Source organism: Globicephala melas, chromosome 5, assembly GCF_963455315.2.
Source record: "Globicephala melas chromosome 5, mGloMel1.2, whole genome shotgun sequence".
In the NCBI taxonomy this organism is placed as follows: domain Eukaryota; kingdom Metazoa; phylum Chordata; class Mammalia; order Artiodactyla; family Delphinidae; genus Globicephala; species Globicephala melas.
The window spans coordinates 422,237-447,117 of NC_083318.1; the positions used below are offsets into that span (position 1 = coordinate 422,237).

A 24,881-nucleotide genomic window follows, 5' to 3' on the forward strand; every position below is an offset into this window, starting at 1 on the left:
CCAGCTCTGATGTTTAAATTCGGGACCGAATGCTGTGTGCACCGTCTTCTCACTGGGCCCTTGGGTCACGTGGCCACTTGGTAAATGAGTTGGACCTGCCCCAGAGCTCAGTGGCAGACCCAGAGCTGCTTTTCAAGTGGAGAATTGTGTTTGACGCAGGAGGAGATGGACTTGCTCCAGGATGCCAGGGCTCTGGGCTGGAGGCGTTTGCCACGGGTGTCTGCCACAGATGCTCCAGGCTGCGTGGGGTCTGATGGGCTACCCACCCAAGGGGCGAGTGTCCTGGGGCCCAGGAGATGGGTGAGAACAGCAGGTGCAGATGTGGCGTGGGCCGCTCCCCCACCCAGAGCCGCACTGAGCGCTGTGCCTCCTAGAAGTGGTCCTGCACACGCCCGCGTTGCCAGACCGTCGTACCCCCAAACTTCCCTGGACTTTCAGCAGGTTTACCTCTCACGCTGCGGGGGGCATGGGCTTTACCGAGGCCTCTAGGGCGCTTGTCATCTCTTGGCCGCCCTGTCTAACAGGCATAATGTCATCAAGGGAACCAAGATCCCTGGACCGTGTTCAGGTGGTGGGAGCGTTGGTACCATCAGGCAGACTCCGAAGGTGGGCTGCCGTGCCTGCCATGTGCGGGAGCCCGCTGGTCTCCTTCCTCGAGGGGGACAGGAAAGCCAGCTGCGCTGCATACTGGCGCCACGGACTGTGGGATTTTGTCCAGTAAAGGTACACGTCCAGACCTCAGCCGGTCGGTGTCGCCCTGGGTTATGCTGTGATCATCTGTCACTCGGCACCCATCTGGCGAGTGATACGGAGAACAGAGAAGGAATCCCCACCCTCACGTCTCCCCAGTTCCTGATGCTGGACCCAACCCCAGAAACATGGTGCTATTTTGGTTTGGCGTGGAGGGCAGGCCTGGGGGCTTCCACCATAGCCCCCATGCGGCAGCCGGGGCCAGTGTGGGGCTGTGGCTGCTCGCTGAGTATGAACGGCGCACTCTCCGTTCTGCGGAGGTGGAAACACCTACAGGAAGGGTCTGCAAAGCCGTGGGCTCCCAGCCTCAGGCCCACGCCCCGTGTGACCAGCGACGGTGGCTTTCCGGTGTGTGCGGATCGGCCTCACTTCAGAGCCATCATCTAGGAATCCCCTCCATAGGGCCGTCACTGAGGCTGCTGCAGGTGCCCCTTACGTAACTGGGGCCACAGGCTAGTGACTGTACAGGCAGTTCTTTGTCAGGGGGGCCAGCCTCCCCTCCATCAGGGGCTCTGGGTCCTGTACACAAGGCCCTAGCCTCGCTATGACAAGGGGCTTCAGGGACCTGCCAGCGGACCTACAATTTTCTGCCTGTGTGTGCCTCAAGCAGCACTTCAGAAGCTGCCCGCCTGTGTCATTTCTCGAGACCCTGCATGTAATCGGCCATCTCGTGTTCGCCAAGTCCCCTGAGGGCCCATGGCTGCAAACACTTGCATGTGTGAGTCGCCTGGGGTCTTGTTAAGATGTGGGTCTGGGGCTTCCCTGGTGGCGCAGTGGTTGAGAGTCCGCCTGCTGATGCAGGGGACGCGGGTTCGTGCCCCGGTCCGGGAAGATCCCATATGCCGCGGAGCGGCTGGGCCCGTGAGCCATGGCCGCTGGGCCTGAGCGTCCGGAGCCTGTGCTCCGCAGCGGGAGAGGCCACAACAGTGAGAGGCCCGCGTACAGAAAAAAAAAAAAAAGACGTGGGTCTGACTCTAGTCTGTCTGGGATGGGGCCTGAGACTGCACTTCCAAGCACCCATGTGCTGCTGGTCCCAGGGGCCAGCGCCAGCCCCGTGGCCCGGTGCCTGCGGTGCACTGCTAGGTGCTTACCAGGCTCCTGCTGGCCGATCCTCGAGGGTGGGGCTCCCTCTTCCCAGAATGTGTCCGACAGGCTGTGCGGGCAGAAGAACAGCCCGCGTGCGCACGTGGACAGGCTGTACGCGGGGCGGTGTGGCTGTCCTGCCCATCTGTCCCCGTTTCCCTTCCTCGCAAATCGCTGCTCCTTAGCAGACAAGGGCCCCGGCGGGTTCTTGGGGTGGGGTGAGCGCGGGTGGTTCGGTCCGGCAGCAACACGTAGAACCGGCCCTGTGGCCACAGGAGCCAAGCCGGGAGGCCCCTGTCCCCGCGTGCCCCTGGCTCTCAGTTCTGCCTCCTCCCTTTCAAGGGAGAAGGAGGGACGCCCAGTCTTTAGAAGCAGGGCTGTTGCCATAGCAACCAGCCTCTTCCTCTGCCGCACTTGCCCAGCTCCAGGCCACCCATCCCTATGGTGTCTGTGACCGAGAGTCGCCGGCAGCACCCCCAGTGTCCCTCGGGGAGGAGGGGTCCCTCCCTCAGTGGTCCCAGCACAGGTGCAGGAGTGGCCAGCCCCATGCGTGGGGGGGCTCCAGTGAGGCCCCAGGAGAGAAGGCGAAACCAAAAAGGGGTCTCGTGCATTTAAAAGTGAGGTCACCCCCGTTCACACTTCGTGTGTTCACTCAGCAGCCAAGGCCGAGCCCATCACCTCAGCGGCCTCCCCAGTCCCTCCACACAGGCCTCTTGTCTGTCTGTCTGTCTGTCTGTCTAGCAGATCAACCTGATTTGTTTGTTGTTTTAAATAACAACTTTATTGAGACATAATTGACACTACTTAGAGCATATGATTTGATACATTTTGACATGTTTCTGTCCATGAAACTCTGACACAATCTAGACAGTGGCTGTTCCCATCACCCCCAGAGGTCGTCTCACGCCCCCTCCCAGCCCCGACCCAGGCAGCCCCACGTCTGCCTCGGTCACTGTAGACCCACTGGCTCTTTCTAGAATGTGGTACGGACGCCGTCACACAGTTCGCACGCCTTTTCCCCCAGCACAGTCACCTTCGGACTCGCCTGCGTCGTTGCCAAGTGTCGACGGATGGTTCACGGCTTTTTATGGCTGATCACGTCCATCGTGTGGACCTAGAACGGTTTGCCCCGTCACTTGTTGACGGACGTTTGGGTAGTTCCCAGTTCGGGGCTGTTACAAATAAAGCCGCTGTGAACACTTGTGTGCAAATTTGTGTGGACATGTACCTCCTTTCCTGTTGGGTAAATACCAGCGAGTGGGACGCTACGTCACGTGACTCGATGACATGTGTGTAATTGGCTCTGGAAACTTGTTGCTTGTGGCTGGCTGTGTCTCGCCACCTCGCTGAGTGCGCTAACACTGCTCATTTCGGTGACGTTTTGTCTTGTAGAGTCCGTAGGATCGTCCAAATAGATGATCTTGTCATTCACAAATCAGGGGCGTTTTACTTCCTTGCAGTCTGAACTGGTTTGACCCTCCAGCACTATGTCAACTAGCAGGGAGAGAGCAAACCCCAGGTCTGGTTCTCATTTAAGGGGTGAGTGTCATTCTTTAACAGTTAAGTATGATGTTAGCTGTAATGTTTTTGTAGATGCCTTTTCTCAGTTGGAGGATGTCCTTTTCTTTGCCAGTTTGCTGAGAGTTTTTTTTTTTTTAACATCAGGAACGGGTGTTGGATTCTGTCCAGTGATCTTTCTGCATCTACTGAGATAATCATATGTTTTTCCTTTCTGTTGATATGGTAAGTTATGTTGATTGATTTTCAAATGTTAAACCAACTTTGCATCCCTGGGATAAACCCCACCTGATCATGATGTATTATCCTTTTTTTGTTGGATTTGATTAACCAAAACTTCAGGTGTTTTGCGTCTGTGGTCATGACCGATACTGTGCTGTAGGCTTCTGTTCTTGTCATTCTGTATTTGCCATCATGGAATGAGTCAAGAGGTAGCCCCTTCTCTTCCCTTTGCTGGGAGTGTTTGCGTAGAATGGGTGTTATTTCCTCCTTAACTGTTTTGTAGAATTTCTCAGTGAAGCCATCTGGGCCTGGTGTTTTCTTTTTTTTTTTCTTATCGGTAAAGAAAATGAATTAATAGCTTAAAATTTATTCACACATAAGCACACATGCGCACAGGCACATACATACATAAATATACCCACAAAAAAATCCGACCTCAAATAATTCCTTGGGTAAGTTCTACCTAATACTGAAGAAACAGATATTTTCAATCTTATTCAAATTGTTTTACAAAGCAGAGAAAGAGGAAATGCCCCCCACTCATTTTATGAGGGTGGCATATCCTTTCTTTTTTGAATTTTTTAAGTTATTTTTTATACAGCAGATTCTTATTAGTTATCTATTTTATACATATTAGTGTATATATGTCAATCCCAGTCTGCCAGTTCATCACACCACCACCACCCTCCCTGGGCCTGGTGTTTTCTCTGTGGAAAGATTTTTAATTAAAAATTCAAATTATTTAATAAATACATTCAGGTTTTCTACTTCTTCTAGAGTGAGCTTTGGTAGTTTTTGTTTTTCAATGAATTTGTCCAGTTCTAAGGTGTCAAATGTATTGGCATAAATTTATTCACAATATTCCGTATTCTTCTTTTTTAAAAAAAATGTATTGGGGTATAGTTGATTTACAATGTTCTGAATTTCAGGTGTACAGCAAGGTGAATCTGTTATCCATATACATAGATCCACTCTTTTTTAGATTCTTTTCCATATAGGCCGTTACAGAGTACTGAGTACAGCTCCCTGTGCGCTACAGTAGGTCCCTATTAGTTATCTGTCTTATATACAGTAGTGTGTATGTGTCAGTCCCAATCTTCCAATTTATCCTTCTCCTCCTTACCCCCACGGTAAGGGGTTTATTTTCTACATCTGTAACTCTATTTCTGTTTTGTAGATAAGTTCATTTGTAGCCTTTTTTTAGATTCCACATACAAGCGATATAATATGGTATGTGTCTTTCTGTCTGACTTACTTCACTCAGTATGACAATCTCTAGGTTCACCCATGTTGCTGCAAATGGCATGATTTCACTCTTTTTTATGGCTGAGTAATATTCCATTGTATATATGCACCACGTCTTCTTTATCCATTCCTCTGTTGATGGACATTTAGGTTGTTTCTGCGTCTTGGCTATTGTAAACAGTGCTGCGGTGAACACGTATCTTTTCAAATTCTGGTCCTATTCTTCTTCTAATGTGTGTAGAATCTGTCGTAACGTTGCGTCTCTTGTTCCTAATATTGATAATCTGTGTCTTGTCTTTTTTTTTTTCCAGATCCACGTATAAAAGATTTATGGATTTCATTGATCTTCTCAAAGAACCAGCTTTTGGTTTCATTAATTTTCTCTACTTTTTTCTTTTTGTTTTGTTTTCTATTTCATTGATTTCTCACGTGATCTTTCCTGTTTGCCTTCTTCTGCTTACGTGGGGTTTCATCTTTTCTCATGTTTTCTAGTTCCTTTGGAAGGAAACTGAGGTCATTGATCTGAGCCCCGTCTTCTCTAATTAGGTGCTTAGTGCCATAAATTTCTAAGTACTGCTTTAACTGTGTTCCACAGTTTTTGATATGTTCTCTTTTCATTTCCATTCAGTTCAAAATAATTCTTAATTTTCCTTTGGTTTCTTCTTCAATGTATGAGAAATTAAGAAGTGGATTACTGGGACTTCCCTGGTGGTCCAGTGGCTAAGACTCTGCACTCCCAATGCAGGGGGCCCGGGTTCGATCCCTGGTCGGGGAACTAGATCCCACACGCCACAACTAAGAGTCTGCATGCTGCAACGAAAGATCCCACATGCTGCAAAAAATAAATAAATTTATTTATTTAATAAATAAAATATTTAAAAAAAGAAGTGGATTATTGGTTTGCAAACATTTGAGGATTTCCCAGATACCTTTTGTTAGTGATTTCTAGTATAATTCCAATGTGGTCAGACAACATTCTTTGAATGACTTGAATTATTTAAAAAATATTGCAACCTGTGGCTCAGGAAATGTTTGACTCTTCTGTAAATATCCATCAGGCCAAGTTAGGTGAGAGTGTTCACGTCTTCTATATTCCTGATGATTTCCTGCCCACTTGTTGAATCACATTTGGGCGAAGAGTGTTGAAATCTCTGAGTATAATTGTGGATTTGCCCATTTCTCCTAACCGGCTTTTGCTTCATGGATTCTTACCGTGGGCCGTAGGTACATGCACATTTAGGGCTGTTACGTCCTTTTGATGATTAGGACTTTGTCATCATGAAATGGCCCAGTTCTTCTCTGGTCATACTCTCGCTCTGAACTTTGCTTTGGTATTAATACATCAGCCACTCAGTTATTCTGTTGAGTGTTAGCCAATTTATCTTTTCCTACCCCTTTACTTTTAACCAATTTGTGTCTATATTTGAAGTGTGCTCTGTGTGGGCAGCATATAGTTGAATCTTGCTTTTTTTTTTTTTAACCCAATCTGGTAACCTCTGCCTTTTATTTGGATGTTTCAATCATATACATTTAATGTGATTATTGATATGATTGGGTTTAAATCTACCATCTTGCTATTTATCTTTTACTCATCTCATCTGTTCTTTTCTCCTATTTTCCTGCCCTTTTTTTTGATTATTATATTTTTAAATTATCCCATTTGTCTCTTTTGTTGCCTTCTTAGCTGTAATTCTTTGTTTGGTTATTTTAGTGGTTGCATTGGGATTTATACTATACGATTATTATTATTTTTATTTTTTTTGCCGTATGCAGGCCTCTCACTGTTGTGGCCTCTCCCATTGCGGAGCACAGGCTCCGTACGCGCAGGCTCAGCAGTCATGGCTCACGGGCCCAGCTGCTCCGCGGCACATGGGATCTTCCCGGAGCGGGGCACGAACCTGCGTCCCCTGCATTGGCAGGCAGACTCTCAACCACTGTGCCACCAGGGAAGCCCCTATACTATACGTTTTTTAACCTGTCAATATCCACTGTTGAGTGAGATCATACCATCTCATGTGTAGTAAGAGAACCTTAAAACACCATTTGATTTTCCCCTCCCAGCCTTTGTACTCCTGTGATCATACATTTTAACTTTTCATATGATAGAGATCACACAATACATAGTTATTTCTTCTGTAAGCGGATGATTGATTATCTTTTAAAGAAATTTAAATCATTAAAAAAGCATTCCTTCCAGCGGCTCACATAGTCTCCCTTTCTGGGGCCCTTCACTTCTCTGTGTGGCTCCTGGTTTCCCTCTGGTCCCATCTTCCTTCTACTTGGAGGATGTCCTTTCACGTTTCTGGTAGTACAGATCTGCCAGTGACTAATTCTTCCAGCTTCTTATGTCTGGAGAAGCCCTGTTTCACCCTTGTTTTCAGAAGACACTTTGGCTGGTAAACAGTGCAGGTTGGTGGGTTTCCTTTTCTTGCATTTTAAAGATACCGCTCCACTGTCTTCTTGGATGCATTGTTTTCATTCAAGACATCAACCAATCACCCTTTTCTTTGTTCCTGTATAAAAATGTGCCTTTTTTCTCTGGATGCTTTTAAGCTATTCTCTTTAGAACTGGTTTTCAGCATTGAGGAGGACGGTCCTTGGTGTAGTTTACTTCATGTTTCTTGTGCTTAAATTTTGTCGAGCTTTGGGGAACTGTGGGTTTATGTTTTTCACTGCATTTTGGAAAATTCTGGCCACTTTTTCTTAAAATATTCTTCCTTTTCCACCTCTGTGTCCTCTCCCTTCGGGCTCCAGTTCCAGGTGTATTTCACTACCTGAAGCTGTCCCCCAACGCACGGATGCTTTGTTCATTTCTTTCAGTCATTTTTCTCTCTCCGTTTCATTTGCAGGGTTTCTGTAGCTCTGCCTTCAAGTTCGCAACCTTTTCTTTCACAGTGTTCTCTTGACCCCGTTCAGTGTATTCTGTATCTGACGTTTTGATTCTCCTCCCTGGAGTTCAGTTGGAGGCCTTAGAAAAGTCTTCCATGTCTCTACTTAACATACTTGCCTTGCCACTGGCATCTTGCGCACGTGGAATATAGTCACAGGAAGCGTGCCTGCTGTTCTCGTCCACTAATTCTATTGTTTTTGTCATTTCTGGGTCCTTTTTGATTATTTTTCTCCCCTCAGTCCAGGTTATCATTTTCTGCTTCTTTTCATGCCTAATAATTTTTGGTTGGATGTCAGACATTGTGTGTTCTACCTTGTTGGGTGCTGGATAGTTTTGTATTCCTGTAAATATTCTTGCATTTGTTTCTGGGACACAGTTAAGTGACTTGGAAACTGTGTGATCCTTTAGGTCTTGTTTTTAAGCTTTGCTGGGCAGGACCAGAAATGCATTTAGTTTAGAGTTGATTTTTCCCTTCTACTGAGGCAAGCCCCTTCTTTCTACTCTGACACCGCTTGAATTACTAGGTTCTCAGCTCTAGCTGTTGAATGCAGGCACTGTGTTCCTGCCCTGTGGACTCCCATCCTTCTCGGTGGTTTTTCCCCAGCCTTGGACGGTTCCTGTTCACGTCTGGACTGATCTGTACTCCGCTGAAGCCTCGAGGGTGACCCTCTGCGGGCCTCTGGGGCTACCTGTCTGCACAGCTCTCTCCAGGACTCTGCCCTGTGAACCCCAGCCGTCTTGCCCTCCCGGGACTCCCCCTCCCTCTGGGCTCTGCCTGGGTCCCCACTGCCGGCACTGCGCCCTGGAAACTGCAGGGGGGAGCAGGGACTATTTGTCTCCCTTCATTTGTTTGCCATCTCGCAAGGATCGCTGTCTCCTGTTGCGTGAAAAAAAAAAAAAAAAAAAGCTGCTGCTTTTCACATGTATTTATCTCTGAATTTTTTAATTTTTTAACATGCGGAGAGCATGTAAATTTGGTCTCTGTCATTTCATCTGGAGCAGAAGCAGAAGCCTGTATGTCAGGGGCTTCAATTCCCTGGCAAGCACTTTCCATCATTAGAGGCGTTTCTCTCAGTCCCTACACCTGCTACTAAGATGCTTCCTCTTTCAGGGCTGCGGACACGCCCTCCTTGCCCACCCTCACCCGTTCCGGTCTCACACAGAGCCAGGGCTCAGCTTCTCGTGGTTGACTGACGATTGTATGAAGAGCAGATAAATACTTCTTGGGGCTCGCTGTGTCCGGCAGGTGGGAGACAGAAACTCTTGCAATCCCCAGGATAATTCCATGGGGTCTGATTGCAGACGGGAGGATTGAGACCGGGAGGTTAAAAGGACAGTGTTTGAACAGGTTGCGTATTCCGGGCCCATTGTCATGAAGGGGAAGTGGGAGCCCGCTGGTGGGAGGGTTTCGTGGAGGAGGCGGCTTTGGAGATGCGCTCAGGCTGGCCTGGCGCCGCCGTGGGGAGCACCGCGTCCTGCACGGAGAAGCGGCCGCGGGTCCCAGGGAGGGAGGGAGGGAGGGCGGGAGGGGAGCCGGGCGGCCTCGGGGGCCGCCACGCTCCGAGCCTCCGCCAGGGGGCAGCGCGTCCCCGCTCAGGGAGGTGAGCCCCGCCCGGGACGCGCCCCTTCCCACGCGCACACCAGGCCACGGCCCCTCGCCCGCCAGCAGGGATTGCCGCCCCCACCTGGCGCTGCTAACCTGGCGGACACCCCTCCCCACGGCCCACCTCATCCTGCACACCGGCGCAGGGCCGCCTCGCCCTCGGCCCGCTTCCTGTTTCCGACCCCCACCCCGCTTCAGAGCCACCTTTCACACAGCTGCCCCTGGCAGCCTCCCACCTGCCGCAGCTCTTCACGCCCCGGTGGCGTCTCCTCATAACCCTGCCCGCGCAGCCCGCCACTAGCCCCGGACCTCTTCCCCCACATGCCCATTTTGTCCCAGAGCACCTGTCTGTGACCCCAGCGCCGCTGGCACAGTCCTTAGGTGGGCACTGAACCCGCTCTCCTGGCTTCCTTCTCGCTGCGGGGCCTGACTCCAAGTGCAGGAGGGCTACTCGGGTCTGCCAACGTCTCGGCCTTCACCCTGCGTGCAGGCAGGATGGGGGGGCGGGCCTGGCTCACCACCACCCTCCCACGAGGTGCCCACCCGGGCCCAGAGACAGGATTTGGGAACCGCCTTCTCACTGGCTTGGAAGAGGTGCGAAGCCGGTGTCTCACCGGGCCCCAAACCCTGATGGCTCACACCCTCACCCAGCTCTCCTCTGCCCTGGCGATTCGGACCTGCAAGGCCTCTCCAGTTCCAGTGTTCCCTGGAAGGCTTCCTGGGAGAGGGAACTCCTGAGAGGAGAGAGGCTGTTCCAGGCAGGGTTCCTGAGGGAGTAGCATGGGCAAAGGTCCAGAGGGGATGGAGGGAGGGCTGCAGGGGGTGGGGGTGGGGTGGGAGCTGGACAGGACCCAGGCATCCAGGGCCTCAAGGGTGGTGGGGTTTGTGTTGAGGGCACTGGGGAGCCAGAGACCTGTCAAGGCTGTGTTTTAAATGATGATTCTCCGTTCCAGAGATGTGACAGTGGAGGGGAAGCCAGAGGAGCCTGGCCCACTGATTCAGGCCAGAGAGGATGGGGGTTGCTCTGCAAGACCCTGATGGATGGGAATAGGGGAGGCACGGGAGCCAGTGTGTGCACGTTGCTGAACAGGAAAGAGAAGGGCAGCGGGGCAGTGTGGAGAAAGGTCCGCAGGAGAGCTGGATTCTGCAGCGTGCGGTTCCAGTCCTGGGCATGCCAAGTGCCGCCTGGGAAATCTTGGGTAAATTACCTGACCTCTCTGTGCCTGCGTTTCTTCATCTGCACAGGACCTCAGTACCCCACATCACCTGCGACTTGGCCCACCCTGGAGTCTCTTGGGGCCAGAGCGGGGTCTTGGATCTCCCCTCCGCTCCCACGACAACCGGGGGCTCAGACCTCGGAGCCCTGACGGCCCAGCTGGGGCTCCATCAGGGCCAGCTCTGGAGGTGCGCGGGGTGTTGGTGGCCTGAAGTTGTGTGCTCCAACACGGGCGCCAACGGGTGCAGCTGTGAGGTGGACGCCGCGGGACCTGGAGGTGCGCAAAGCTGGGCTGGGCCTGGGCGGGGCTAGGCGGATGGCCGTGAGGGGGCGCGGTGTGTTGGACCTGGCTGGGGAGGGTGGGAACAGGCTGGGGGCGGGGCTAGGGGCGGGCCGTGCGGGGGCGTGGCTGGGCCAGGGGCCGGCCGGGGCGGGGCGGGGCGGGGGCGGGGCCGCGCCCCGGGGAGCCGACCCGCCTGCGGGCCGCCCGCACCGCGAGGGTTAAGGCGGGGAGCCAGGAGGGCGGGGAGGGCGCGCACGCCGATTGGCGAAAAGTTCGGGCGCGGGGCGGGGTGAGGGGCGGGGAGATGGGCGGGACAAGGGGGCGGGACGCGGCGGCCTCGGCGTGCCGATTGGCAGGAAGTTGTGTCGGGGCGGGGCGCGCGGCGGGCTCGGCGCTCGCTCCGGGAGAGTTGACAAAGCCCCGCAGGGAAGGACGCCTCGCGGCGCGGCGCCCCGGGCCCCTCGCCCCGCCGCCCCGGGACCCCGGCCCCGGCCCCCGGACCGACCCCGACGCCCGCCCCGCCCCCAGGCCCCAGCCCCCGGCCCCCGCCCCGGCCCCGACCCGAGCCGCCCGCGCCCAGGTAGCGCCGCCCCGTCCCGAGGCCGGGCCCGGGGGCGCGGGGCGGCGGGGTGCGGCGCCCGGGGCGGCGATGACCGCGCAGCGCGCCCCGCGGGCCCGGCCCTGAGCCCCGCCGCCCGCGAGCACCGCCGAGGTGAGCCCCTCCGCGCGCCCGCGATCCCCGGGGCAGACTGGGCGGGCCGACTCGGGAGGGCCGGGGGCCGGGGCCGGGGGCGGGGGCCCGGGCTGAGAGCGTCCGGGTTCCCGCTCTGCGGTGGGGAGCCGCCGGCACCGGCACGCGCCGCCGCCGCTCCCGCCTGGCCCGAGGTCCTGCCAGTGCCCCGCCCCCGCCCCTGTACCCCACGTGGGCCCCCCCCCAACGCAAATTTGTCCGCTAATGGCGCAGGCGATTATCTGCGGGGCCGCCGGTGTTGTGTGTCCCGCGGGCAGGGCCCGAGTTACAAGAGCCAGGAATCCAGACGGTGTTTGGAGGGGGGGGCGGGGGAGGTCGGTAATTAGTGTAAACCCTTTGTCTGCCTTTGATAACCACGGTTCCCCCGCCGCCGCTTCCTCCGCCCGGAGCGCGGCAGGGAAGGCGGGGCGGCCCGCACCCCGGTCCCCGCGACCCAGGGCTGGGGTGCGGGCGGCTCCGGGGCCCAAGGCGGGGGGCGGGGCGACCCCCACCCCCACGCAGTGACCGGCCTCCGAATACACCCCAGGTCCGCACTGGCCGAGATGACGCCGAGCCCCGCGTTAGTGCTGCCGCTGCTGCTGCTCCTGGGGGCCCTCCCGCCGGCCACCGCCGCCCGAGGTGAGTGCTGGCGCCCAGCCCGGCGCCCCGGCCTCCGCCAGCGCCGCCCCTTTCCCTCCGGCCCTGAACCCTGCCACAGTGCCCGCCTGGCGCGCGTGCCTGCGCCCCGCCCCTGCTGGCCCGGCTCTGCCCGCCCTTCACCCGCGGGGAGCCCCAGTGCACCCATGGGACACTGCAGCTCACCCGCGGCCCCCCCTCACTCACGTGGCTCCCCAGCTACCTGTGGGGCACCCCTCACCTATGGGGCATCCCCATCTCATCCATGAGGTCCCTCCAGCTCTCCCACAGGGTTACCCCTCACTCTCAGGGCACCCCCAGCTCATCCGTGGGGCCCCACGCTTGCTGGCCGGGTGGGCTCTGGCCCCAGTTCCCCTCAGGACATACGCACACATCCACACACACATCCCTGCAGTTGCGGGCAGCTGCTCACGGCGGATTCATGAGTGATGGGCTGTTTGGCCACATTGGACCCAATTAGGCCCCTGGGAACCTGTAGAGATCCCCCTGGTGGCCAGGGTTGGGTGTGGGGACAGTGGGGACATTCTTGGCCTCTGGGACTAATGACCCAGCCCTGTGCCCTAGGCCTGCCTATCTCTGGGAAGGTACAGGGTGGGGGCTGGGAGACTGAGTGCCCAGTGCACGGGGTCACTGCATGGTGGAGGGTCGGGGCCTGTCTTAATGCAGACCCTGAGACCACCTACTTCCAGCTACACACTACGTCTCTCGGTGTGCACCACACCAGGGTCTGGACGTGGGCTCACACACCTGCTGTGCAAGCGGGCAGGCCCAGATGCCTCCGGAGGGACCCTTGCCCCCGCAACCAGCCCCAGCAAGGGGCGTCCTTGGCTGACGGGTGATGCGTGCCCGCAGACTCCCACCGCCATGCTCAGTGCTGGCCTCCCTCAGCTAGGCGGGACCTGTGGCCAGGCCAGCCCTTTGGGTGTGTTGACCACTCAGGATCGTCCTTGCCCTGTCTACCAGTCCTCTGAGGCTTCGCACCCCTCCCCCGGCGCCGCTGCCGCCCAGCGGGCGCACTGAGACCAACCCGGCCTTATATGGCCACGTTCGGGTGTGGGGTGGCGGGCGGCGGCCCAGGTGGGCCTCATGCCACAGTACCCACCCCACCCCCGCGGCCCCGCCTGCCCCGCCGGGGACTGGCTGGCTCGCTTGAGGGTGGGGGCTGCCCAGGCGTGGCTGGGACGGGCAGTGTCCAGGGTACTGCGGACACTCAGGTCATGCCCGGCAAGGCCCCCCTCCGCCAGTGGCCAGCGGCCTGGACTCTGATTGCTCTTTTATCTGCTTGCACTCCCCTATCCACGCACCTGCCTGTCCTCCGGCCACTTGGCCAGGGAGGCTCTGGAGGCCACTGGCCTGGCCTGGTCGTTGGCTGGAGCCGGAGGTGGAGTGGCGGGTGGCAGCGGGCCGTGGATGGCAGTGGGCGGTAGGGCCTGCCTCGGCGCCGAGGGGTCCCAGAGGGACCACACCCTGCTCTGTGCCCGTTGGCTGAGGCCTTGGGCTGCATGGTGAGGGCCTTGGCGGCAGTAGAGGGGTGGGAGCCCCTTTCCAAGGGCAAGGGCCTCTGTGGTTTTGGGGGTGCGGGGTCAGTGCTCTTCCTGAATTGTGCTGGCTTCTCCGCCAGGCCTGGACTGGAGGGCAGAGTCGTTGCAGGCCCTTCCCACTTGGCGAGTGAAGAGGCTGAGCGTGGACCTTCTTAGGCTGACAAACCAGCGCAGACAGAGTTTGGGTGGTTTTTTGAAAGCCGTTTTCCCCGTGGTGTCACAATTTCTGGAATCGGTACATTTCTAGACTCCAATCATATTTTTAAAGTTTCCCTTTTCCCAAAGTTTCACAATCTTGGTGGGTTTGTCTTAAACTGTTTGTTTTTTTTCTTTTTTCAAATTTGAAAAAAGAGGTTGGCTTTCTCCATTTCCATTTTATTTCTCACAGTGGGAGCTCTGAGAGGTTCCGAATGAAATGCCTTTTACAAATTACTTTGGAAGAAGTCATTTCAGGGTTTTCTGAGAGGTGCCGCGTGTGAACTCCTCTGAGGATGGCGGTGCAGTGGACGGTCTCTGAGCAGCCAGCCCCGGAGGCCCCGCCCTGTCCCCTGAACCTGGCCGGTGTGCCGGGTGCCCTATCTCCCGCGGGATGGAGAGGACTTGGAGCTGCCCTGCCTTGGGGCTGTGGCGCGAAGGGTCTGCTGGGGTGTGTGAGTCGTTGGCGAAGCATGTGGCCGTCAGGGCGGCTGTGGCGTGTGCATGTGCGTTGTCTGACCTCGGCCTCTGGCCAGGCTGCAGGGGGCCTTCTCCTCCCCTCTAGGTCCCTGCAGGCCGTGCTGGCCAGTGTGCGGCCAGGGCTGAGGTGGACTTGTGGGAGCCCGGCCCAGGCTCTGCGAGCTGGGGATGTGGGCCAGCGGCCCCATTTACGTCTTGTCTTGGGCCCCACTCCTGGAAGGGAAAATAAATCACTGCCTCCTCTGGGGGGAGGAGGGAGCCGAACAAAGTGGCCTTTGGCTGGGCCAGGCTGAGCTTGGGCTGCCCGCAGCCTCTGTCTCCATTGTGGGGGGATCAGTGGGCCCCCGGCTCCTGCCCGGCTCCGCGGCCCTAACGTGGTACATGTTGGTTTTCCCCGGCAGCAGCCTCAGCCTCCGATCACCTGGGCGGCTCGGGCTCGCTGACGTGCCGGGGGGACGGGCTGTGGCCGCCTCCCCGCTGTGTGGCCGTCCACGCTGGCCTCCTTTGCCCCACGCTGTGCCTCGCCTGGTGACTGCAGCCCTGGTGCGTCCAGGTGGCAGCCTCCGTCGGCGGGGCAGCGTGTGCAAGGAAAGCGTGTCCGCGCCCATGCCACCGTCCCCAGACCTCAGCGGCGCTGCAGCCAGTGTGGCCCCACCTACCTTGCCCATCACCCGCTCTTCCTAGTGGTGGCCACCAGGCGCTCCTGGTCAGTCCCAGCCTCGCTCCTCTCGGGGCCCAGGAGAGCAGGGGCCACCTGGGCTACCTCAGGTGGGGTCGCAGCCCGGGGTCCACTGGAGGGAGGTGGAACGCAGAGGCGTGGGCGTCACCCCGGGACTTGGAAGGAGAGGTGGGTGCTGGTCAGGGTAGGCAAGGACAGGCCTCCAGCTGGGGGGATGTCGTGGGCAGAGGTGAGCAGCTCACCGGGGCCAGAGTGGACATCCAGTGGACGCGGGCGCCTTGGTGTAGTGGGGTAGGGGCCTTGAGTGGGGAAGGGCTGGGCCGAGACGCTGGTCAGCTGAGGGGGTGTCCTGGGGGCTTTTCCACCAGGACATTGTGGCCAGCCTTCCTGGCTCCAGCGAGGAGTCCCGGGGCCTCCATCCACACCCTGTGCCCCAACTGAGTGGCTGGGGGCGGGGCCTGGAGGCAGGCAGGGGGTGGGGTAGGTGCCTACCCCCCCATCCAGCGCAGACGCAGACGGCCGCCTTGAGAACTGGCCCAGGGTGGGGTTTCTAGGAGCTGTCCCTGAGGCACTGCAGGAGTTGCTCCAGCCTAAGGGCTGCTGAAATCCAGGGTTTCCCATCTTGGCAGGAAACACAATTGCTTTTCTTCCTGCCGGGGAGTTTATTTCATGAGAGATTTACACAAGCTGTGCGCTGTTGAGGGGCTGAAGAGTGAATAACGGGACCTGGGGCAGCAGGCGGGGCGGAGGGACCCCCTCTGGCTCCCATGATCCTGAGCCCTGGAGGAGCCGGGGCCTGCGGAGCGCGCTCTCCTGGTCCAGGGCCACTGCCAGTGGCTTCGGGGCTGCCCTCTGCACTCGTGCAGCAGCCTGTCCGGGTTCCGGCGGGGACTGGGGCTGACTCTGGAGCTCAGCCCGACACAGCATGCGCGCCTTGAGGGCCAGGTGGCCTGCCCCGTGGCCTCTGGGGGCCTGGGGGCGCCTAGTCTGGGCCGGCCTGCTCAGGCCCCATGGCCTCAGTCCTGGCCTCAAGAAGCCCGCTGTGGGCGTGGGCTGTCGTGGAGCAGGTATGGGTGGGACGCAGGGGCTCTGGCCTGGGGTCGCGCAGGCCAGGCTGCTGGGTGCGTTGGGTCTTCTGCTGCCGTAGCCATCGCCCTCACCCTCGAGGTTCTGCTTAAACGCCCAGGGGCTCCAGGCTCAGGAAAATGTCCTCGTCTCCCCTCTGAGGTGACTCTGGTACCTGGATCGGGGCCCCCTGGGGCGGGGCCCCTGGGGTGGTCTGGGCCCCGCGGCGCGTTACCCTGTGCTCTGGGTCCGGTGCCGGCAGGTGTGGGAGGGCTCACTGGACAAGGGCCTTCTCGGTCCTTTGGCAGCTGGGGGAGGGTCTGGGTCAAGTGACGTTGGTGAGGTGGGGGTGGATGGCGGGGTGGGCAGGGTCGGGGTGAGACAGCGTTGAGTCTGGTGGGCCTAGTGAGATCTGGACACCCGACGGGGCTGCCCGGTGTCCAGCTGAGGGAGGCCCGGCGGTGGGTCTGGGTGCTTTCTGGTCACTGTCCCGTAGGCAGCTCACATGGGTCCCCCCACCAGGGAAGTGGCCCTGTCAGGGTGATGCTCTGGGCCTCACTTGTCGGTCCTGGGGGTGGTGAGGGTTAGGCGGAGGAGCCCTGAAGCTGGGGGGCCACTGGAGGTCCATCTGGGGGCCTCCAGAGAAGAGGACAGACCTGGAGGCCCCCGGTCTGCCAGCCCCCTGGTGCGCGGCTGGGCAGCCGGTGGAGGGGACGCTCCCGGCGGCTTGCTCGGTGGGTCAGGCCGTCCCTTTGCCACGCCCAGAATGGCCTGGTTTCTGGGGCAACCACCTGTCCTGCGGGTCCTACCAGTTCCACCACAGATCCCGTGGGTCCAGCCCCCGGGGCCGCCCTGGGCCGGCTGTTGACCGGGAGCCTGTATGCGAGTGTGGGTGTGCACGTGTGCCGAGCCTGCCCCCCTCGTGGCAGCCCTGGGGTGGGCCTCACCTGTGCCCCCGCCCTGGGGTGTTCCTGTCCTTCCCCCCCAGGCCTCGCCTTCTTGGGGAGGGTGCTGGCCCTGCGGCCTTCCCAGCTCACCCTGCTGCACCCGGTCCCCACTGTGGGCGCCCGCTCCCCCCAGAGAGTGCCTACTTGCCCTGTCTGGCGTCAGGTACCCAGGCAGCCCGGGTGGACCTGCCCGCTTCCGGCCCCCCAGCCAGGGCCCAGCGCCCCTCCCCACGCCTCTCACTTAGCTTGTCCTGCACAGCAGGACGGTGGCTCCTGGCTGGCCGCCCTCACCCCACGGCCAGGCCCATGCTGGTTAGCCCGATGCTCCCCCCACCTCCCCCGCCCCCTGCCAGAGAATTCCTTCCAGGCTGGAAATTTCTGGGGCTTTGCAGGGCTTGTGGGGGACAGAGCTGCCCTGACGAGCCGGCCGGTGCTGCATGCACCCTCAACCTCAGCTGTGTTTGCGGCTTCACGGGGTGCCTCTGTGGCCCCTGCTGGTCTCTGCCACATGGGCCCTGGGAGAGGGGTGACGTCTGGCCCGGCCCCTCTTGAAGGGAGCTTGGGGTTGGCAAGCCAGGGCCCACAGAACACCCCGGGCGGTGGGGAGGGGTGCAGCCCGACACTTGGGAACCCTCTCACCCCTGCCACGGCGTGAACAGAGCGGCAGCGTGGGTCCAGATGGAGTGCCCCTGGGGGCGGGGAGGGAGGAGGGGGTGTCGGGAAGGTGCGCCAGGCTGCGCGGAGGCCGCGGGGCGGTGAGGTGTGGGGTGCTGAGCTTCGGGGCGGCCCCGAGGGCCTGTGAAGACGGCTTGGGGGTACGGGGGGGTGGGCATGGGGTGGGCCACAGCTGGGGGTCCCTTCTCTGTTCCTGCCAGCACCTTTGCCTCCCTGGGCCCCGGGGCAGGAGGGCTATCAGCTGGGGTTGCAGCCGGGTCTTGTTATACTAAACGGGGGAAAGCGGTGCTTCTGGCCAGGCAGGGGGAGGGGCTGTGGGCCTGGGCGTCAGGAGCGCTCAGAGGTGGGGTGTGTGTGGCAGGGAGTCTGCGCCCACTGTTGGGGTGTGCACCTGGGGGTCGGTGTGACAGGGTCTGTGTGTGACAGCAGCTCTGGATGGCGGCTGGGAATCCAAGCTGGGTTTGTGGGGCGCCCGGAGCGGCTGCCCCCATCCCCCCCAGTACCCCCATTCCTGACCATGTTTTCACAGCTGAGGGTGGAGGAGGATGGAGGAGAGGAAGGGGCGACACCTTCCCTGCCCGTTACCTTGGCGTTCAGCCCCCTCTTGGGGTGAGACCCGGCCCCAGCCTGCCTTTGCCCCGCGTCTGCCATGCCTGCGCCGTGTACATCCTGCCTGTGCCCGCAGCCTCCTAGGGCCGTGACTGCGGGTGGGTGCAGGGTTGGGGCTTCCTGGAGGAGGCGCTCACGGGGAAGGCACTAAGGCTGCGTCGGCTGCCCCCACCCACACGCCCTCCAGGGGCCTGCGGGTCTCCAGCTCAGGCCTCAGTTTCCCTGTGGCTGAGGGGCGGGAGGCCTTGTCCAGGTGGAACGGCAGGGCTTGTTCCCCAGGCTAAATATAGAGCTGCAGCAGCCGTGCTGGCGGCCAGAATCCCAGGAATCTGGGGGGCCAGGCCTCCCGCTGGTGAGCCTGCTGGGGGGTCTCTCGCAGAAGCTGGGGTGGGGGGCAGCGTCCCCCGGAGCCCAGGTGGGGGTGGGGAGGGGTGAGGCTGGCCACAGAGGGGAGGAGGGCTGTTTGCTTTAGGACAAGGCTGGCTCCAGCCGGGGCCTCTGGACGGGCGCTGCCTCGTCCCCCTCACTGCTCACAGGCCGGCCCACGGGGCCACACTTCCGGCCCATCTGGCGGTCACTTGGCCCTGTCCCTCCACTCCGCAGGACCGAGGGTGGCGTCCCTGCCACCCAGTAGGTGCCCCCCAACATGGTCTCCTCTGGCGGGTGGGGAGAGGGAGGGGCCGCACTGTCAGGCGGGCGCGTTCTCTGCCACTGAAGCGGGCTCCTTCGGGGGTCGGGGGTGTTGAACCAGCCGCCAGCAGTGCCCCCACGATGCCGCTGGGACAGGCGGAGCCCCAGCAGGGAGCGATGCTGTTCCTCGCGCGGGCACCGTCCTCCCCGCGTGCTGTCCCGGCCATCGCGTGTGTCCGTGTGGACGTGTGTGGGTCCGTGTGCCTGTGCTTGTGCGTGTGATGCTCGCACCCAGGTGTCAGCCCGGGAAGGGCTGGGGGGTGCCCTTTTGTCCTGCAGCCTGGGAGGCCCCTGTGAATGGTGGAATTTCAGGCAGTGACAGGTGGTGGACAGGGTCTGCCTGGGAATGAGGCCCGGACCCTGGGCGGCCTGGGGGGCCTCAGAAGGTCCACTTGTCTGGGGGCCCTGAAGTCTCTCCCACTGCGAGCTGGGTAGGTGCCTGGGGGGCCCTGGAGACAAGTGAGTGATTAGGGAGAGGCGGGTATCAGGGGAAGCCAGAGGGCTGGCTGGCTGGCTGGTACCTCTGGCATGGCCCACTGTCCAGGGGCTGCGTGGAGGGGGTGGGGCCACCCGAATGGGGCAGGATGTGGAGGGGGGAGGCTGTAGAGGGAAGGTGCCTAGTGTCTCTGTGTCCCTCACACCCCAGTCCCCTGGGACCCCCTCCCCACCTGGGGCCCCAGAGAAGCGGAGCCCTGGGCTGTCAGCTCCCTGCATCCCAACGGGGATGGCCCCCTACCCTCCGTCCGCACCCCAGGCGGAGGCGATGGGGGCCCGTGCTCTGTGAGGGTCCCTGGGCGCTAGTCTCTGGGGGACCCGCAGGAGCACTTTGGCTGTGAGGCGGCAACAGAATCAGCGGCGACTGCACGTTGAAGAAACACCAGCTGGTTATTAAAAACACATGCCGCCCTCAGGCCCCGGGCCCAGCGTCTCAGCGCAGCCACGCCCCCGGCACCTCCGTGCGGCCAGGGCTCGGGGCGTGGCCTTCACGGCCTGGAGTGGCTGCCGCGTGCGGTGGGCGCCCCTTCCAGTGGCTGGTGGGCGGAGTCCTGGGAGCCAGGCCCAGCCAAGCCCCTGGGAAGGGCAGCCGGGTGCCCGTGGCTGCCTCTCCTGGTCCGGAGGGGCCGTCCGTGACCATGTAAGAGCCCTCCACCCTCGCGGTCCTCCCGTGGTGTAGGGGCTGCACACCAGCCCCAGCTCAGGGCGTCAGGCACGGGGGCACGGCAGGAGGGGACTGAGGGTCCACCAGGAGATCGCTCCATAGCCTTCTGATGTCCGCAGCGTCCTTCCCAGCTGGCCCGTCTCTCGCGCCCTCTAGGCCTGTCATCCATCCCCATTGTCCCTGGGTGGCCCCGGGCCGGTGGGGACGGGGATGGGTTTCTTCCCGCTGGTGAAGGGCACCACGGCCTCAGCCCGGGACGCAGGCTTCTCCCAGGGCAGATAGTGGTCACCCAGGGCTGGGAGGCCCAGCTGCTTGCCCTCTGACTCCAGGGCCTTGGTGACCTGGTGTGGCCTGGCTGGCAGCAGGGAGGCTCTTGTCCAGGCAGGCAGACCTGGTTTGGTGCCGCCCATGTACACACAGGCACAGACATGGGCCACCAGACGCAGGGATGCTCGCACGTGCACACACAAACAGATGGGGTGCCTGCAGGGAGGCGGTGGGGGCCGCCCTCGCTCGCCTGCGGACGTGCGTCCTGGGCGAGCCGCATCCCGGCTCCCGTGCGGGAGCGCAGTGGGCCCTGGGTGAACGCCGCCTCCTGTGGTCTGGGAGCTGGGTAGGCGTATCTGGGTGGAGTCCCGCGGTGGGGGCCCAGCATGGACAGCCCTCGCCCGGCTCCCAGTGCCCACACCTGCCTTGGCCCCGACCGACCACCTGCTGGTCCCCTCCTCCCTGAGCGAGTCCTCTGACCCCCACAGGCCCCCCGAGGATGGCGGACAAGGTAGTCCCGCGGCAGGTGGCCCGGCTGGGCCGCACTGTGCGGCTGCAGTGCCCCGTGGAGGGCGACCCGCCGCCACTGACCATGTGGACCAAGGATGGCCGGACAATCCACGGCGGCTGGAGCCGCTTCCGCGTGCTGCCCCAGGGGCTGAAGGTGAAGGAGGTGGAACGGGAGGACGCCGGCGCCTACGTGTGCAAGGCCACCAACGGTTTCGGCAGCCTCAGCGTCAACTACACCCTCATCGTGATGGGTCAGTGCTGGCCGTGCCAGGGCGGGGCCTTGCTGTTCGCACCTAGTCAGCTCGGGCAGGGAGGCAGACCCTCCCTCTGTGCCCACCCTCACCCTGCATGAGCTCGGCCCACTGCCCCCGGGACCAGAGCCGCCCTGCTCCCCTCCCGGCCTCTGAGCCCAGGACACCACCCCCAGGCCGGGCCCCGCCCCCTCAGGCCTCACCTTGGGGTCCCCCTTCCTCCCGACCCCTTGTCCCCCAAAGTTCTGCTGACCTGGGGGCCAGGGCTGGCTGGGGGGGCGGCAGGGGTGGGTATGGGGGCCCCAGGTGGTGGTCCCACTGAAGGGCAGCCTGGTGGGGCAGGCGGGCCGGCAGCCTTGGCGTCAGCCATGACTTTGAGGCTCAGGTTTCGGAGTTCAGAGGGGCCGCTGGGAAGGAAGGGCCTTCTGTTCTCCTCTGCCTCTGGGGCCCGGGCTTGGGGACTGGGCGGCGCCCCCAGGAACACGCCCTCCACTCGCTGGTACCAGGCGCTGGCGCCTCGCCCTCCCCCCAGGCGGGTCCCTCGGGGCAGGTTCCCTGGCAGCACAAAGGAGGAGCCTGACCCACGCACCCCTCCACTGGGTTCCGGGGTGGGGTCCGAGCGCCTGGCCTTGGTCCTGGGCTGTGGAGGCGGCGGCTGTCACTGGGGGGGGGGGCATTCCTCAGCATGCCACCCCCCACCCAGGCCTCACAGGCCTTGTCTGGGCTGTGGAATGGGAGTACTGTGGGTGTCCCCCCCAGCGTCCTTTCAAAGGGCAGGACGACCAGGCGGTATGTGAGCCATGTCAGCTCACCAAGCCCTCGGCCCCTTGATGTGGGCTAGGGTTACTGCAGCTGCCGGCTGGGCCTGGTCGCCACCTCCCTCCGGCCCTGCAGACCCCCCGGAGCCAGGGTGGGGGAGCCAGATCTCCGTCCCACCCACGCCTGTCGGGGTCACCTGCACCCAGGGAGTGCGCCGGGTGGGCGGCTCCGGCCCAGCTGTCTCTGGGATTCTGAGACGTGGGTGTGCATCCATGGCCTCCTGTTGGCGTTTCTAGAGCTTTCCCAGCTGGGCCTGAGGCTGGGGCCCGGGAGCCAGTCCTGGGGTCTTACAGGGGCTGCCGAGGCCCCTCTCATGCACCCTCCCCTCTGCAGACGACACCAGTCCAGGAAGGGAGAGCCCGGGGCACGACGGCTCTTCCGGGGGCCAGGAAGACCCAGCCAGCAAGCAGTGGGGTGAGCACAGGGACAGACGCCGCCATCTTGGTGGGGGGCGGGGCTGTGCCTCCCCCCAGTGCCCGCTGACTTCTGTGCCCCGCCCCCTCCCCTGCGCCCCGCGCAGCCCGGCCCCGCTTCACGCAGCCCTCCAAGATGAGGCGCCGGGTGATTGCGCGGCCCGTGGGCAGCTCCGTGCGGCTCAAGTGCGTGGCCAGTGGGCACCCACGGCCCGACATCATGTGGATGAAGGATGACCAGGCCTTGACGCGCCCGGAGGCTGGTGAGCACAGGAAGAAGAAGTGGACCCTGAGCCTGAAGAACCTGCGCCCCGAGGACAGCGGCAAGTACACGTGCCGCGTGTCGAACCGCGCGGGCGCCATCAACGCCACCTACAAGGTGGACGTGATCCGTGAGTGCCGGGGCCGGGGGCGGGGCCGGGGGGGGCGGGCTGGCGCCTGGGGCCTGTGCCCAACGCACGTCCCTGCGCAGAGCGGACGCGCTCCAAGCCTGTCCTCACGGGCACGCACCCCGTGAACACGACGGTGGACTTCGGAGGCACGACATCCTTCCAGTGCAAAGTGCGCAGCGACGTGAAGCCCGTGATCCAGTGGCTGAAGCGCGTGGAGTATGGCGCCGAGGGCCGCTACAACTCCACCATCGACGTGGGCGGCCAGAAGTTCGTGGTGCTGCCCACGGGTGACGTGTGGTCGCGGCCCGACGGCTCCTACCTCAACAAGCTGCTCATCACTCGCGCGCGCCAGGACGACGCGGGCATGTACATCTGCCTGGGCGCCAACACCATGGGTTACAGCTTCCGCAGCGCCTTCCTGACCGTGCTGCCCGGTGCGTGGGCCCCGCCCTGCCCCGCCCCGCCCCGCCCGGGCCACGCCCACACGTGACGCGCCCCTCCCCGCCCCCTCCTCGGTTTCTCCTGCAGACCCCAAGCCGCCAGGGCCGCCCGTGGCCCCCTCGTCTTCCACCACCAGCCTGCCGTGGCCAGTGGTCATCGGCATCCCAGCCGGCGCCGTGTTCATCCTGGGCACCGTGCTCCTGTGGCTCTGCCAGGCCAAGAAGAAGCCATGCGCCCCCGCGCCCGCCCCTCCGGTGCCTGCACATCGCCCGCCCGCGACGGCCCGCGACCGCGGCGGGGACAAGGACCTGCCGGCACCCCCCACCCTCGGTGCCGGCCCCGGTGTGGGGCTGTGTGAGGAACTCGGGCCCCCGGCGGCCCCCCAGCACCTGCTGGGCCCGGGCTCAGCCGCCGGCCCCAAGCTTTACCCCAAACTCTACACGGACACGCACACGCACACGCACTCACACACGCATTCGCACGTGGAGGGCAAGGTCCACCAGCATCAACACATCCACTACCAGTGCTAGGCTGCCTCGGGGTGGGCTTGCGGAGGCCCGGCCAGCCGCGCAGGCTTGGGGCGAGGCCACAGAGGAAGATGGACTGCGGGTGCGAGGCGCCCCACGTGAGACACACACACACCTGGACGCACACACATGCATGACATACCTCTGGACACACACACAGAATTACACACACACACACACACACACTCAGACTAAGAAGCCTTTGGGAAGGTCTGTATTGTAACTCTGCAGTGCGCATGTAGCGATGGGCTAGCTCATGAAGGAATCCCTTGGCCCCGTGATAAGGATTTCATGGGGGCCATGGTCACCCCCCCACCCCGGCCTGGCAGGAGATCTGAGAGGCACCCTGGCTTTGCAAACCAAAAACTCCGACCCCTTCCCTACGCCTGCCCTCCTGTGTCCCTGCCCAGGCTATTTTTGCCACCACCTGTCCTGGGTGTCCAGGAGTCCACCAGTGCCCTGGGCAGGGGGGTCGGGCGGAGCAGCCCTAGGCTCCGTCCTGAGAGGCCGGAGCTGGCTGGGGGTGCCTCCCGTCCCACTGCCAGAGAGAAGGGGCCCTTGATATTTATATTTAAGAAATTAAGATAATAATATTAATAATGATGAAAGGAGGGCTGGGCCACAGAGACTTGGCCTCTCCTGAGGCCCAGGACCCACCTGGCCTTTTGGCCACTGGATGTCCACCTCGGGGCCGGGCATCCATCACCCCACTCCCCGTGGCGGCCCCAGGCCTCTGTAATTTTATATAGAGTTTGAGCTGAAGCTTTGTATATTTAATTTATTTTGTTAAACAAGAAAATGTGCATTCTTTCCTCTAAGCTGGTGTTTCTTTCTGTGTCTGCATCTGTGTGTGCCCGTGTGCCTGTTTATATCTTCCTGTGTCTGCATCTGTGCGTGCGCGTGTGCCTGTTTATAGGACGGATGGGGGAGCTCTCGAACCCCATCACCAGGCCTTAGGCTCGGGGGCCGAGGCCTGAGGGTCCCCAGGGCCCGCCATCAGCGCTCTGAGCCGGAGGACTCTTCC

General features: G+C 61.0%; 1 protein-coding gene across 2 annotated transcripts; it reads left to right on the forward strand.

Annotated features, from left to right (window-relative positions):
- Positions 1-11,462: 11,462 nt before the first annotated feature.
- Positions 11,463-24,675, forward strand: FGFRL1 (fibroblast growth factor receptor like 1). 2 transcript variants are annotated; one of them, XM_030876649.2, is made up of 7 exons: positions 11,463-11,522; positions 12,088-12,179; positions 20,993-21,265; positions 22,418-22,498; positions 22,605-22,889; positions 22,970-23,323; positions 23,418-24,675. In XM_030876649.2, exons 2-7 carry the CDS (start codon positions 12,104-12,106, stop codon positions 23,858-23,860), a joined length of 1,512 nt encoding a protein of 503 aa, XP_030732509.1. In that variant the 5' UTR covers positions 11,463-11,522; positions 12,088-12,103; the 3' UTR covers positions 23,861-24,675. The 2 variants fall into 2 exon arrangements, with proteins under 2 accessions (XP_030732509.1, XP_060154703.1); XM_060298720.1 differs by lacking the exon at positions 11,463-11,522 and having other exon boundaries at positions 12,068-12,179.
- The last annotated feature ends 206 nt before the right edge of the window (positions 24,676-24,881 follow it).

Bases quoted from the DNA above. Each gene is read 5' to 3' on its own strand.
- FGFRL1 (XM_030876649.2), top strand. From the start codon at position 12,104: ATGACGCCGAGCCCCGCGTTAGTGCTGCCGCTGCTGCTGCTCCTGGGG. The intron at 12,180-20,992 runs GTGAGTGCTGGC...TGACCCCCACAG, and splicing joins GCCGGCCACCGCCGCCCGAG to GCCCCCCGAGGATGGCGGAC. The intron at 23,324-23,417 runs GTGCGTGGGCCC...TTTCTCCTGCAG, and splicing joins CTTCCTGACCGTGCTGCCCG to ACCCCAAGCCGCCAGGGCCG.